General features: G+C 42.6%; 1 protein-coding gene across 1 annotated transcript; it reads right to left on the reverse strand.

Moving 5' to 3' along the window:
• Nucleotides 1–3,720: 3,720 nt before the first annotated feature.
• LOC124131719 (protocadherin Fat 3-like) lies at nt 3,721–12,918 on the reverse strand. The gene is made up of 11 exons (XM_046495187.2): nt 12,601–12,918; nt 10,993–11,275; nt 10,148–10,321; nt 9,539–9,673; nt 8,539–8,667; nt 7,755–7,937; nt 7,073–7,275; nt 5,733–6,565; nt 5,527–5,574; nt 4,819–4,892; nt 3,721–4,603 (listed from the first exon to the last, which is right to left on the reverse strand). The coding sequence occupies exons 1-11, from the start codon at nt 12,682–12,684 to the stop codon at nt 4,578–4,580; spliced, it is 2,172 nt and encodes a 723-aa protein (XP_046351143.2). The 5' UTR covers nt 12,685–12,918; the 3' UTR covers nt 3,721–4,577.
• Between the last annotated feature and the right edge of the window lie 700 nt (nt 12,919–13,618).

The following is a 13,618-nucleotide window of genomic DNA, read 5'->3' on the forward strand; positions in this document are numbered from 1 at the left end:
TGTCCATTCTCCCCTGCGGAGCAATACAAACACACATGTTTACGACAGTTGGGATTTGTAAAAGTATTTGAATGTAAAGCGACATTCTGAGACTTATCGGAGTGTTTACATAGAGGGTCCCCATACGTCACTCTGAAGCAAACAAATAGGTATCTGTCACACTCAGTGTGATGAGCGATATAAATAATGTTTATGAAAGCTGCCTGTCGGTAGGATTAATGCGGTTTGATATTGGTTGTTGACATTGGAAGTAGAACCCACTTGCTGGTATTGTGCAGTATGTTACAACTGTTTACTTATTTAAACAAAAATGAAATAACTGCTTTATATTATATTATATAAGTCTTCGAATGTCATTTAGAAGTGACACACAGAAGCGTAAGAAATTTATGGATGTCAACTTTATTTTGAGGAACACAACGTTTCAGAGAATATGATTACTCCTTGATCAGGTGAAATGATTTTATACTGTAGTCTTATAAGTGAGTGAGTATGGTTTTACGCCGCTATTAGCAATATTCCAGCAATATCACGGCGGGGGACACCAGAAATGGGCTTCACACATTGTACACACGTCGGGAATGGAACCCGGGTCTTCGGCGTGACGAGCGAATGCTTACCCACTGGGCTACCCGACCGCCCCGTAGTCTTAAAACCATTAGGAATATGTTCTGATGATAATTGGGGCGGTCGGGTAGCCTAGTGGTTAAAGCGTTCGCTCGTCACGCCGAAGACCCGGGTTCGATTCCCGACGTGTGTACAATGTGTGAAGCCCATTTCTGGTGTCCCCCGCCGTGATATTGCTGGAATATTGCTAAAAGCGGCGTAAAACCATACTCACTCACTCACTCACTCTCTCACTCACTCACTCTGATGATAATTGTATTAATAGAAGTTCAGCATGCCCCTATTCACATTTCATACAAGACACAGTATATCCAGACTATTGGTGTGTTTTTCATTAGGATAGCCATGCAGTTGTACTCAAGGGAACAGAATGCGCTAGCTTGCAATGAATGGAATGTCCGGGAGGTTGGCGAAGGTAGAGGGTAGTTCAGGATATATGGCATAGTTGAAAATATACTTTCTCTGTTATTGGTTAAGCGGGCAGATAACGGAGGTAAGTTTAAATTTCCGAACCTCGGCGATTTACCCACTTTACACTTTACTTCGGAGATTGCGAATGCCAAATTGTCACGTAAGGCATTTTGCTTGTGATATTGATAACGTATGACAATTATTACAAGCACATCATGCGATAGTTATGATCATAATTATTTGAATCATACGTCTATCGTCTTCATCGGCGTTTTTATTAACTCAGCTGTTAGTTAAAGTAAGATAGCCAATCCAGGAACTTCTTTTGGAATTACAGTAGAACACGGATATAACGAACTACAAGGGACCAGAGAAATCAGTTCGTTATATCCGTTGTTCGTTATACACGTTTTCGCTCGGAAACGTCCGCCATATTGATATAAACATGTGTTGGAGCGGCTGTGGAAACGTCCGCCATATTGATATAAACATGTGTTGGAGCGGCTGTGGAAACGTCCGCCATATTGATATAAACATGTGTTGGAGCGGCTGTGGAAACGTCCGCCATATTGATATAAACATGTGTTGGAGCGGCTGTGGAAACGTCCGCCATATTGATATAAACATGTGTTGGAGCGGCTGTGGAAACGTCCGCCATATTGATATAAACATGTGTTGGAGCGGCTTTGGAAACATCCAAGGGAAATTAATGTAACTCTCTGCCACGGCGATTCGGATAATTATGTTCAATTAATAATTAAATAGTTATTAGTATCAAACATTATACATTTATGAATAGGGATATGGTTGACTCCTAAAATGTGATAATCAAGAATATGACCATCTATGTAAGCGTGCTTGAGTAAAATGGTTTGTTGGTACCGGAAAAGAACTGAGGGGAAAATAGTAGTTTTTTCAGTGCAACCTCTTCTCTCTGAGTTAACCGACTGTAAGTTAAGTTGACTTTGATAGTCCGTTAACTTCCTTGCCTCGGGAAGATCGGGCTAGCTTTGCTCATAAACGTGAAACTGGTGAGGTCCATGTCGGTAAGTAGACGTGTGAAAATCGGGTTGGGTTGGGTTGGGTTGGATGGATACCATACTCAGACATATTTTACTTTCGCCGACGATCCTTGTTTTATGCCCTGAATGCCGAGCACCAGGCAGGATGAAAAAAAATAACTCAACACACCTTGGCTTGTAAATGATTAATATTTCTGTCCCAGTAAAACTAGAGAACAGGAGATGTATTCAAGATACGGATGAGCATGATCTGACCTACAGATGTAAACCGTCGTTAAAAAAGGTCAAGGTCAAGGTCACAATTAATAGGGTTGGCTCGGTATTGGAAAACGATGTATGGAAACGTGTCATCGACATAAGGCACTACTGGTCAGTGGCTGAGCATGTCTCATCGTGGTGGGAAGGTCAAGATCACAATACGATTGGCCTTATGATCCACGTGTGTGACTGTCTCGGTTTCGCTCTGATTGCGATCAGTGGCTTGTAAACGCCATAACCATGCTCGTGGGTTTCACTGATGTAATTTGTGACGATTTGCATCACTTTGGGCTTTACATTAGTAACAGACGAAGTGAGCATGGCTTTACGCCGAACTTAGCAACAAACCGACCATATCACGTCGGGACACCAGAAATGAACTCACACATTTTGGGAAGCGAACCCGGACCTTAGGCCTGATGAGCTAACGAATTGGGCACTAAGGTACTCCACCGTCCATCCTCCACATTAAGCTGACATGACGTGTTACACGGGGATATTGTTGCAACTGGCGTTACACCCAACTCACTCGCTCCCTCACTACCTCACACTCAGTGGCCTGGCGAAGAAGAGTTTGTTATATCCTTTCAGAAAAATGGCCAGTACTGACTGTCACCTGTGATGCTATATGTAACAAGCCATATATAAGAAATATGACATACAATCAATTCACTTAATATCATGACCTACATGAAAGAAGAAATGTCTTTTCGAAAGAAAATTTGCAATGTGCAATGTGCACTCTGCAATGAGCACAGGTGCATCCACAAAGCAACATGTGCTTCATCCGGGACATGCGGGAGATGTGATAAAATGAAAAAGTAATCCGTCCTGTAAATGTCATCTTTGCTGAAAGGAAAACTATTGCCAGATGTGAACAGGTACTCTAAATAAACCAATTTCTGCGTCAGTTTTATTATATTTGTATAAAGCAACACTGTAAACATTATATATTACATTTATTGCCACTTTTACACGGTGAAAAATAATTGTATTTTCTAATAAACGTCTGTGGTAGTTTCATAGATCCTTAAGATCATGGTGCTATATATCACAACTATTGATTTGCGTTTTTTCCTGTCCTTTATGAGAGTCTTTTGTCATTTCACGTGTCACGGGATAGAAGCTATCAATCTTACTTCAAGTGTCGGACGAAAAGGACAAGAAAGTCTTTTATCATTTATATCACCACTCCCTTGACGTCAAGTGGTTTCCTGTTATCATATTTCTGGGATCATATGTGGTTCTAACGTGTGATCTTTTTCTGTCATTTGTACCTTTATGAAAGCCACAAAACCCTTAATCATTACCACAGGGATTGTCCATTGTACGATTCCGACTATATCATGAACATGTGTTTACGATTCCGACTATATCATGAACATGTGTTTACGATTCCGACTATATCATGAAAATGTGTTTACGATTCCGACTATTTCATGAACATGTGTTTACGATTCCGACTATTTCATGAACATGTGTTTACGATTCCGACTATATCATGAACATGTGTTTACGATTCACTTTGAAGATACTAGGTTTTACCGAAAAGATGAGCGTATCCTGCTCCACCGGTAAAACCGTCACAAACACATGCAAAGGAAAGGCAATTGTTCACCTGAAGAAAAACATGGGAACATATGTACATCATTTTGGATACTGATGCTTCAAATTTGGAAATGGCTTTCGCATGTCTACCATAAACCTTTTTGAAAGCTCTGGTCTAGCCTTGAATGATGTAACCCTGATGAAACAAATTTGAGCAATAGTGGTACGAAGCTCTTCGAAATCTTCGTAGAAAGAGCTTGCTCGATATGTTTATGTATACGACGTTAAGCTGGTATATTCCTTGGATATTAACGCGTTCTCCTAAAGATTTTTTTAGTTCTGTTGTCCTGTGTATTGAATGAATAATCTACACAGAACAGCTGACGCCCATGTCCATATTGTGTACCCTTCCTCGTCGGATCCCTGCCTCATGACTTCATTGTGTCCTCCGTACTAACCGTAACTCTTCTGGCGTTCTGGCGTTAACTGCAAGATATAACCTGTCCAGTGTTTTGCCTGTTTGCCTGCCGTCTTTGAGTGTTCTATTTTAGCCTGGCGTCATGTTTCGTGTTTGCCAAGCCGTCGAATATTGCGTGTTCTTTCAGTGTGACGTCGTTTGAGCTGCATATACAACATCATGTTATCTGAAGCGAGCCTTCTGGTATGACGTTCTCAGGTTCAGAGGTCTGTAAGTAAGGCATTCCGACGCTGCTAGTATGGTCTACGCTGGTTGGCATCTGCAAATCCAGTATCATAGTTACTTTACTTATCATTTCAAACGCAAATAGTTTGTGATATGTATTCCATTGCGTCGTATAAGTCAAATCTGCCTGGAGACACATATTTTATTCTTAACACTTCTACTAAAATGCAAACAATGACCTACGTTGTGAATGGTCGAATGTATTCCTACTTACACGAGCACGCGAACACAGGCATGAACATTACGTACCCGAATGCCAATGAATACTGTCAGTTTTGTAGCTGCTGTCGTAGTTTAGGTTACGTTGATGGGACTGATGGTGCCTGTAAATGAATGTCTATAACATGTAGATTCGAATTCGTTGTAGTGCACAAAATAGACTGAAAAGTAACTAACTTGCAACTGTAGCTGACACAGATCAATGACAGAAATGATGGCTTCATGTATACGAGTAACTGAGTTTCTCTTCGATGTGGGAGGAGCTTCGTGAAGCCAACGAGCATGAGTATGATGATGACAAACCAAGAAACATAAGTTGAGAGTCGAACCCAAGATCATGAGACCCTAGTTTCTGTTCGATGTGGGAGGAGCTTCGTGAAGCCAACGAGCATGATCAAGAGGATGACAAACCAAGAAACACAAGTTGAGAGTCGAACCCAAGATCATATAACCCTGGCACGCCAAAGGAACGCAACTCTGGACAACGTATTGCGGCGCCTTAGAAGACGCCAACCGTCCAACTCATTGCTGTGGATTCGCATCCGCATGGTTTTGCACACGGACAGGGCGAAGCCAGTAGAAACGTTACATACACTTGTGTTGTGACGAATTTGGTCTATTGCACATTCGGCAAATCAAGGCACAAATGACTTCAAGATTAGACATAATTCATTATAAAATCAGTATAATAAAATAAAAGAGTGAAATAAATAGGGTAGATTAAGTGGATTCAGTTACCTTGGTTGTTGGTGTTCACTGTTGTAAGGGCTCACCCTTGAATTGCCGCTGAAACATGAAGTGTGTATCCTTGATATATGCACTCCGTGGTTCCCTCTCTGTTCACAGGGGATGCATACAAACAAATGATCAAGACGTTCTCATTATACCATACACATTATATATACACGATAACGTAACAATAATCAATTAAACCAACTACTCACAAGTTATTTATGTTCGGTGAATACCCCGTTGATGTGTGGCCTGGTATTGAGCTGGTGCAGATGTATCGGACAAGGAAGAAGGCCCCAAGCATGACAGTAAGGACGGCAACAGCAACGGCTGCAGCAAACACCGTAATCCCCGCCTCACTAGACAGCAGACTCTGACCAGCGCCTGGAGAAGATGTTACGCGTGTCGTAGTCGTTGTCGGGGTTGTTGTATCCGTTGTTTGTGTTGTAAGTGAAGGCGCGGCATTAACGCTAATATATATAAAAACATCGGTAGATTTCGCAGGCACACCACCGTCTTTTGCTTCAACTGTTAATAATATTGTTTGTCCCACAATAAATACATCTGCATATCGATAGTATATAATGTCACCGTTATGGAAGAGAATGTAATTGTTTCCTTCAGGGGGCGCCATACCCTTAACTTTCAAGGTCACCACGTTATTAGGCGACGTGAGGTCTTTATCAACGGCGGTGATAGTACCTAGTACGCTAGGCACCTGCGTGATGCCGGCAGTCACACTGTAGATGTAGGTGCCGACGCTCTCGGGGGTGTTGTCGTTGGTATCTAACACCGTCACAGCCACCGTGCATGTTGACGAGCCACCAGCAAAGTCTTCACCAAGAAGTTCAAGGGTCAATGAGGTTGACTTTGTCGTATCGTCGATGTCGTAATGTCCACTTAACGTTAACGTTGACCTATCTGATTCCCAAGAGAAGTAACTGCTGTATGTGGATGGCAGAAGGGATATTCTTGATATGACGTCGTTTTCAGGGTCCTCGAATCTGACGTTGCCAAGATTACAATAATTCGAAGTGAGACTACTCTGAAATAAAAGATGTGTATAAACAGATGGGTTCTGTTGATAAAACATTAATTATTTTCAACTTAATGTCCTATAATATTTCTGTGAATTCTTTATTAACCTTCGATTTATGAGAAATAACGGATTATCTGCCCCGAGTGAATTCATGTTATTTATCCTAGCCTTGGCGAGAAACATATAATTTTAACTGACGAGCGACATTTAACATAACACCTTGCGAATATTCTATATGTTACCCTAAGCTATCTTTTCTAAGAAAAAGTTCCGTTTCCCGATCGAAAGAAGAGATTGTACATAGAAAATATTCTGTGTCGTTATGAAAAATGGATGATCTAATTTATTTTGACAATGCACTAATGTTTACAAAGTGTCCAAAGATTTGACGTGAACTGAACCATCAGATTAAAGTAAAAATTGTTTATTTCTTCTTTCCAATGGGTCATCCATAATTTTGTATTAGTTTGTTGTGGATTGTTGTTGAAGTCATTAGTCGTGGTGATGCCTCACCTTGACCTCGTACAGCACGCAGGAGTAGGCGCTGCTGGCACAACTGGGGTTTTCGTTGACGTTGGTGACAGTGAGGGTGACACAGAGGTCGCTCAGGTCCAGGAAGCCATCGGTCACTCGAAAACATATCCTGTAGGAAGCGATGGACTCGGCGTCGAGAAGATGAGTTCCAGGTGGCGCGTGTGCCAGGCTAAGGTTCATCCCTGAACAATCATGGCAAGGTGAAGTGTGAAGAGAGAAGAGTGAGGGATGGGTGTTTGTGTCTTTGTTGTTTAACACCGCAATCGGCAATATTCCGTCTAATGACGGCGGCCTGTTGATAATCGATTCTGGGCCAGACGTTCCAGTGATTGATATTACGAACAAGACGCCGTCAGGGTACTTTGACATAAAAACAAGTCACCGAGTCTGACCACCCTATCCATTAAATCGCCTCTTAGGACCAGCATAGGTTCTAGGTGCCAAATCTATCCCGGAATCCCCATTGGTTCCCAATTTAGCCGCTTCATACGACTGGCAATGGGATGCTGGGTACTCAGTCTACGCAAGGTCATCACGGGGGCAAGGGAACTGGCTTAAGTGAGTTACTGATTTTTTATACGTTTTGATTCTATTTTGAAAAGGAAAATGGTACTTTTAGTGATACTTCTTTGTATGTGTTATATAGTAATATTCTGCTCACCGTTGGAATCCAACTCAAACTTCAAGGCTTCAGACGGAGGATTTATCGTCATTTCTGTCACTAGGGTGTCGTGTGAATCAGGGTCAGTGCAGGTCAAGGTCATAATAGGTTGACCCGGTGGAGCGTCTTCTCGAATATTGAGACTTGTAGGAAAATTTGAACAAGTAGGTTTTGAATTGAGATCTGCAATAGAGATGTTGACGTAACTTGTAAGTTTATCTCCTAAATGGACACTCAGTCACCAATCGCCCCTTTCCGTAATCTGCAAGAAGACTCGTCCCCCAGTCGATAAATGTCATGTGCGAAGATGCGACAAATCAATCAGAATGGGCGTATGACTTCAAGTTCTTCGGTAAAAGAATCCCTCAGGACTAAATCTTCTATGATCTTACATATGTCTTGCATTTTAAAATATACCCAAGATACAGTCGCTATTCGGCTTGTTCCGGAATAACGTGAGTTCGGTCACGAATTTCCTTCCCCGTGGACACAGCGATCAGTCGATAACGACGGAGCCGGACACCATAGAAAATGAAGGTTTTCTTTTGAGGGATTCATGCCGGCAGAGGAAGAAACCAGTATCGCAAGACCCTAAAGCCAAATAATGTTTAAATAATTTTTCAAAAATTAAAGAAGTTCCTCGTGTAAAGGGTCTGAATCCCGAAGAGAGTCAGCGTGAAAATATGCACTATTGGAGTGTGGACATTGCTCGCGATAATACATTGGGTTAACGTACTGGTCAGCGTTACGGCCTAGTTCAAAAGGGTGAACGTAGTTTACGTACTGGTCAGTGTTACGTTCAAGATGAATGGTCCTACGGTACTTCGAACGTCCCTCACCAGAACATGAACGACAACAAAGGAAATGTTCGCAGTCGTCAGGTCACGTGATGGTGATATTGTCCCATCGTTGGCTGAAACAAAGATAAGTTCCCCCATTGACATATGACCATGTTGGTAAAGAACAGACGACGTTTAATGTGTAGTAGTGAGTGAGTGAGTATGGTTTTACGCCGCTTTTAGCAATATTCCAGCAATATCACGGCGGGGGACACCAGAGTGTAGTAGACATGTGACTAAATATTGACTAATATATTATAAATCCTATATGAATCTGAGAGTAGTGTAATGAAAAACATTTATTTACAGATCATTATGTCCTGCTTGACTGGTAATGTAGGCATGCTATTATCTACAGACCCGTTCACAGCCACAAAGGTTTTATATGAACACTTTCTACAGGCATACTTGTTGGTATGGAGGTTGTGGGGGTAGTCTTGTGGGTAAAGCGTTCACTCGTCACGCCGAAGGCCCCGGGTCGATCCCCCTAATGGGTACAAAGGGTAAAGCCCATTTCTGTGATATTGCTAAAATCGGCATAAACCCACCTTCACTCATTTGTTAATATGCTGCATATCGAAACTGCATTAACGCCTGACGTGTACCGTATCAAATATCGCGATTGCACTACTGCTTTGTTGCATCGGTGCTTCATTTCATCCCTAGAAAACATGTTTAAACTGACACGTCAAAGTCGTGAACTTGCCATCAGGGCATATGCAGCTATTGGTTGCCATTATCCTCGACAAAATAAACACATGATCACCAAACCCAGGCTATTATATGAGGCTATTGTTTTCGGTAACGACATATGGAAATTGGTAGTCATAACTTCTATATCTTGCTGAAGTAAATTTTATGAAACATATATAATACGTATGTATGATACGTATGTTTCAAGGACGCTAGAGTCAAAGACATATAAGCCGTGGAATTGCGTCTTACCTCTTATAACAAATATGCCTGTGTTGGGGAGCACTTCCATGGAGTAAGTCAGTGTGTCATTTTCAGCATCTGTGGCAGTGGCTGTGTATACAGTAGTGTGAGCTGCAGTGCTATTGGCTTCTAAAGTAATTGCATCTGAAAGAAGTAGCAACAGATGACGTTATCTATGGGTGTACAGTATGTTTAGGTCCTCATCATTACCTTAACATGCATATCATGCATTCGTAGTGCATTCAGAATGCATTCATAGTTCATTCACAGTGCAATCGTTCCACAACAGCTGTACATGAATTCTGCATGCAAGTTAGAATACGTTAGTTGGCCAAGTTTCCCCTAGATGGCAATATCTGATTTCTTAAAAACATGCTTACAATACTCCATGCAATGGTTATGATATGTCAGCCATTAACTTAATCAACGCAAATACATGAAGAGAAAGAGCGGTTTTATTAAAGGATACGACAATATACCATAGCTTAAACTGAATCCTTCAATACAGCGAGCTGAACCAGCAAGGCAGAGCTATAGTGAGGTAATAATTTCATAAACTATGCATATGGTTTTAGGTGAAATCGCGATCTGTCAAAGAAAATCTAGAGATATGTATACCTGTTGGGTAGACTGTAAAAACTGGCGGCTGGTTTTGTAAAACGTCTACTCTCGTCGTCCACGTCCCGCTGACCTGATTCTGGCCGTTGCAGATGACCATGACGCTGTACGATGACGTTGAGGTGTGACTGAGGCCAGTGTTGGGAAGGTACGGGACATAGTACAGGTGGAAATCTGAAAAAGACGGGGTTTGAAGGTTTCGTAAGCTTCTCTCATCGTATAAAGCCCGAATCAGTTACAAATATCATTCACGAGAGACATTATCACACACACACACACACACACACACACACACACACACACACACACACACACACACACACACACACACACACACACACACACACACACACACACAGACACACACACACACAGACACACACACAGAGAGAGAGACACACACACACACACACACACACACACTACTGGCACTGCTTCAACGATAAATACTACCAGCACCTTCCTCTACAAGCAATACTTCTATTATAAAATCTACCATCACCAACCTCAACTTTACCACCAACAAGCACTGCTTCTACTATAACAACTACTTGCACTGCTTTGCCACTGTCCACGTCCAATACTCCTACTACAAAGCCTGTTTCGACTTCTCCAGCTAATAGTACTATTTCTGACATTCTGATGGAAAAGTGATGAGTGTGGCGTAAAAAATACAAACGTCTGATACTACATGCGCGATAACTATTTGTATGACTACGTGCACTACGAGGACGATCTCGTCTATTACAACACCGCCTAGACCCACCACTAGAGGAGTGGGGTAGCCGAGTAAAAAGCAACTGAGCTAAGTAATTACGCGAAGTGTAAAATGAACACGAGTTTACCTTGATTCCCATGTCTTTTCCACATGGCAAATCCCCGGAAGCCAGGACTGACAGAGAGGATGTTGCACGTCAGACACCTGGAGTCTGGTGCAGAACCCAAAGATTTGTCATAGCAGGTGACAGCACCAAGGTCCGTCTCCAGACGGGTGTCCTCGTGCAAGGTCACCATCACCGCGCCGGAGATGTCTGGGGGTTCCGTCGTCGAAGGGGTTGTTATGGTACTGGTGGACTCAGAGGTCGATGTCGAGGTCATAACAGAGGCTGGCAGCGTGAGCAACGGGATCTTGAAAGGATACTTTTACGATTACCCACAGGCCTTATCCGTGGCTTCCCTTTTCACTTTTTCAAAAACGCAAGCTCTTCGATTTAAGTGAAATAGTTTCAACGGAATTGTTTCTTCATCCGAAATGTATTTTCTGCGACCCTTCTGAGACGCTTTCAGACACACACACACACACACACACACACGAACGCAGACACACTCCCATGTGGTCTGGTTATCAACCATTTCATTTTTAGTATGGGAGGTGAGGTGAAATGGGGTTGAACGTTCAACATTACTTCACTTATATAGCGACAATCCAGCGATTGAAATTATGAGCATCGATCTACGCAATTGGGATACGATGACAAGCATCAACCAAGTCAGCGAGCCTGACCACCCGATACCGTTAGTCGCCTCTTACGATAAGGACAGTCGCCTTTTACGACAAGGATTGGTTGCTGAAGACCTTGTCCATCCCGGATCTTCACGGGTTGTGAGGCAGTACTAGTCGGGGCAGTTTAAAACGAATACGCCACTCAGACACAGTGTACTGTATTCCCATAATGCCTAGCGCCAGGCATGTAAACAACAAGTTAACGTAGTTTGGTATGAGGAATCGAACCACTGAAGTTCCGCTCTCCGGGCAGACGCTCCTGTCCACTGGACCACGGAGGCGGCTTTTTAGTATGGGACAACAAAATACCGAGGAATGTTTAATGCTGTATCCAAACGTTACGGTGTTCGCTTCAGCAATCAAAACAGTGTGAGGTGTTTTAGCATGGTGGTTACGATACAAAACATACGGTAATATATGAAAACATTCAATACTCGAACTTCCGTTCTTGCTTTTTCCCCAAATAAACGTAGATTTAGACTGAAAAATATGCCCAACATTGATTATGAAACTGAGATTGTATGTTAACTCACAATAAAATAGTTGAATGACAAACGCAGTACGTGTGTGCGCAATCCAGGCTTTGTCATGATGAGTGAGTGGGTGAGTTGGGTTTAACGCCGCTTTTAACAGTATTCCAGTTATCACGGCGTGTCAGCTTAATGTGGGAGGAAAGCCCGAAGTGATGCAGGTCTCAGACGTTTACCACTTCGGTGAAACCCACGAGCACGGGTATGGTGCTGACAAACCTAGAAACATAATCGGGGCGAACCGGGATTCGAACCCACAATCGTAGGTTTCTAGCGTTCCCAAGGGACGCAACTCTGCACAGCGAATCGCGGCGCCTTAGACGACTTGGCCACCCGTGCCCCCTTGTCATGATGAGGTAACAACTCGTTCATACAGCTACATGTATGTCAATGAAATATTGATACATATATTTACTTACAATTCCCGCCACAGCCAGGGTACATCGTATCCTTAAACCGACCTTCATCATCTGACGCAATTTGGAGAGGTTGAAATTCCACATTTGTGTCTTCTTCGTAGGAGACTGGAGTCGATATTTATTTTAAACTATTCACGTTCATGAAAGAGATGTCGTCATATAATGGGCAGTAAAGGGAGTCAAGTCGTATTTCAATGTGCACTATTTGTTGATTGTGCATGTTGATTGACGCCAGCTATATCTTCGTATCCAAGTAATCTTATTGCAATATGCTCCACACCTAGAGCCTTTCAGAACAGTATGCACCTGGCGAAGGCGTGCCGCCTTGAAACTAAATGGCCGTGCTTACAGAACACAAAAGTTGTTGTGGTCTCCACTTGTCGGTGTGCTATTCACAAAATCATTATTCATTCACTCTGTAGTTATACAGTTCATTGAGGAAGGTAATGCATGGCACGTTTTAGTGCAATCCTTTACACGTGTCATTATTCAGAGCCCACCGACAGATATCTGACGTACTATTCGACATGATGTGTGAGCTCAGTGTACAGAATTCCCCAAAATCTCAACTTTGCAAAGTTACCAGACCAGATAAAATGTTGCCAGTCTAGAATTTTCTAGACTAACGAACAAAAGTAACAAAAGGGTAAACATAAGAATAGTCCTGTTTAATGTTATTTCTCAGAAGAAAAAAACTGGTGGATTGTCCACTTGGTAACTTTAACTCCATCGGGCGTGCTTTTGAAAAATGATCGTCCGTCAGTAAAATAGACCGTCTCGGACTGTCGGGCAGGCGGGTATTTTAACACTGCTTCGTTTCCTTTACAAAATACGCTTCAAAATACCAGGGAGGCGGTCTGTGGCAGATGCTTTATCCACTAGACCACGGAGGCGGTCTCCGGCAGACGCTTTATCCACTAGACATCTGGGGCGGTCTCCGGCAGACGCTTTAACCACTAGACCACGGAGGCGGTCTCCAGCAGACGCTTTATCCACTAGACCACGGAGGCGGTCTCCG

Source organism: Haliotis rufescens, unplaced genomic scaffold (assembly GCF_023055435.1).
Source record: "Haliotis rufescens isolate VD_foot unplaced genomic scaffold, xgHalRufe1.0.p SCAF_1, whole genome shotgun sequence".
In the NCBI taxonomy this organism is placed as follows: Eukaryota; Metazoa; Mollusca; class Gastropoda; order Lepetellida; family Haliotidae; genus Haliotis; species Haliotis rufescens.

Bases quoted from the DNA above. Each gene is read 5' to 3' on its own strand.
- LOC124131719 (XM_046495187.2), bottom strand. From the start codon at position 12,684: ATGTGGAATTTCAACCTCTCCAAATTGCGTCAGATGATGAAGGTCGGT. The intron at 8,668-9,538 runs GTAAGACGCAAT...TCTTTGTTTCAG, and splicing joins AGGCATATTTGTTATAAGAG to CCAACGATGGGACAATATCA. The intron at 4,893-5,526 runs GTAACTGAATCC...ATTCATTTACAG, and splicing joins AGTGAACACCAACAACCAAG to GCACCATCAGTCCCATCAAC.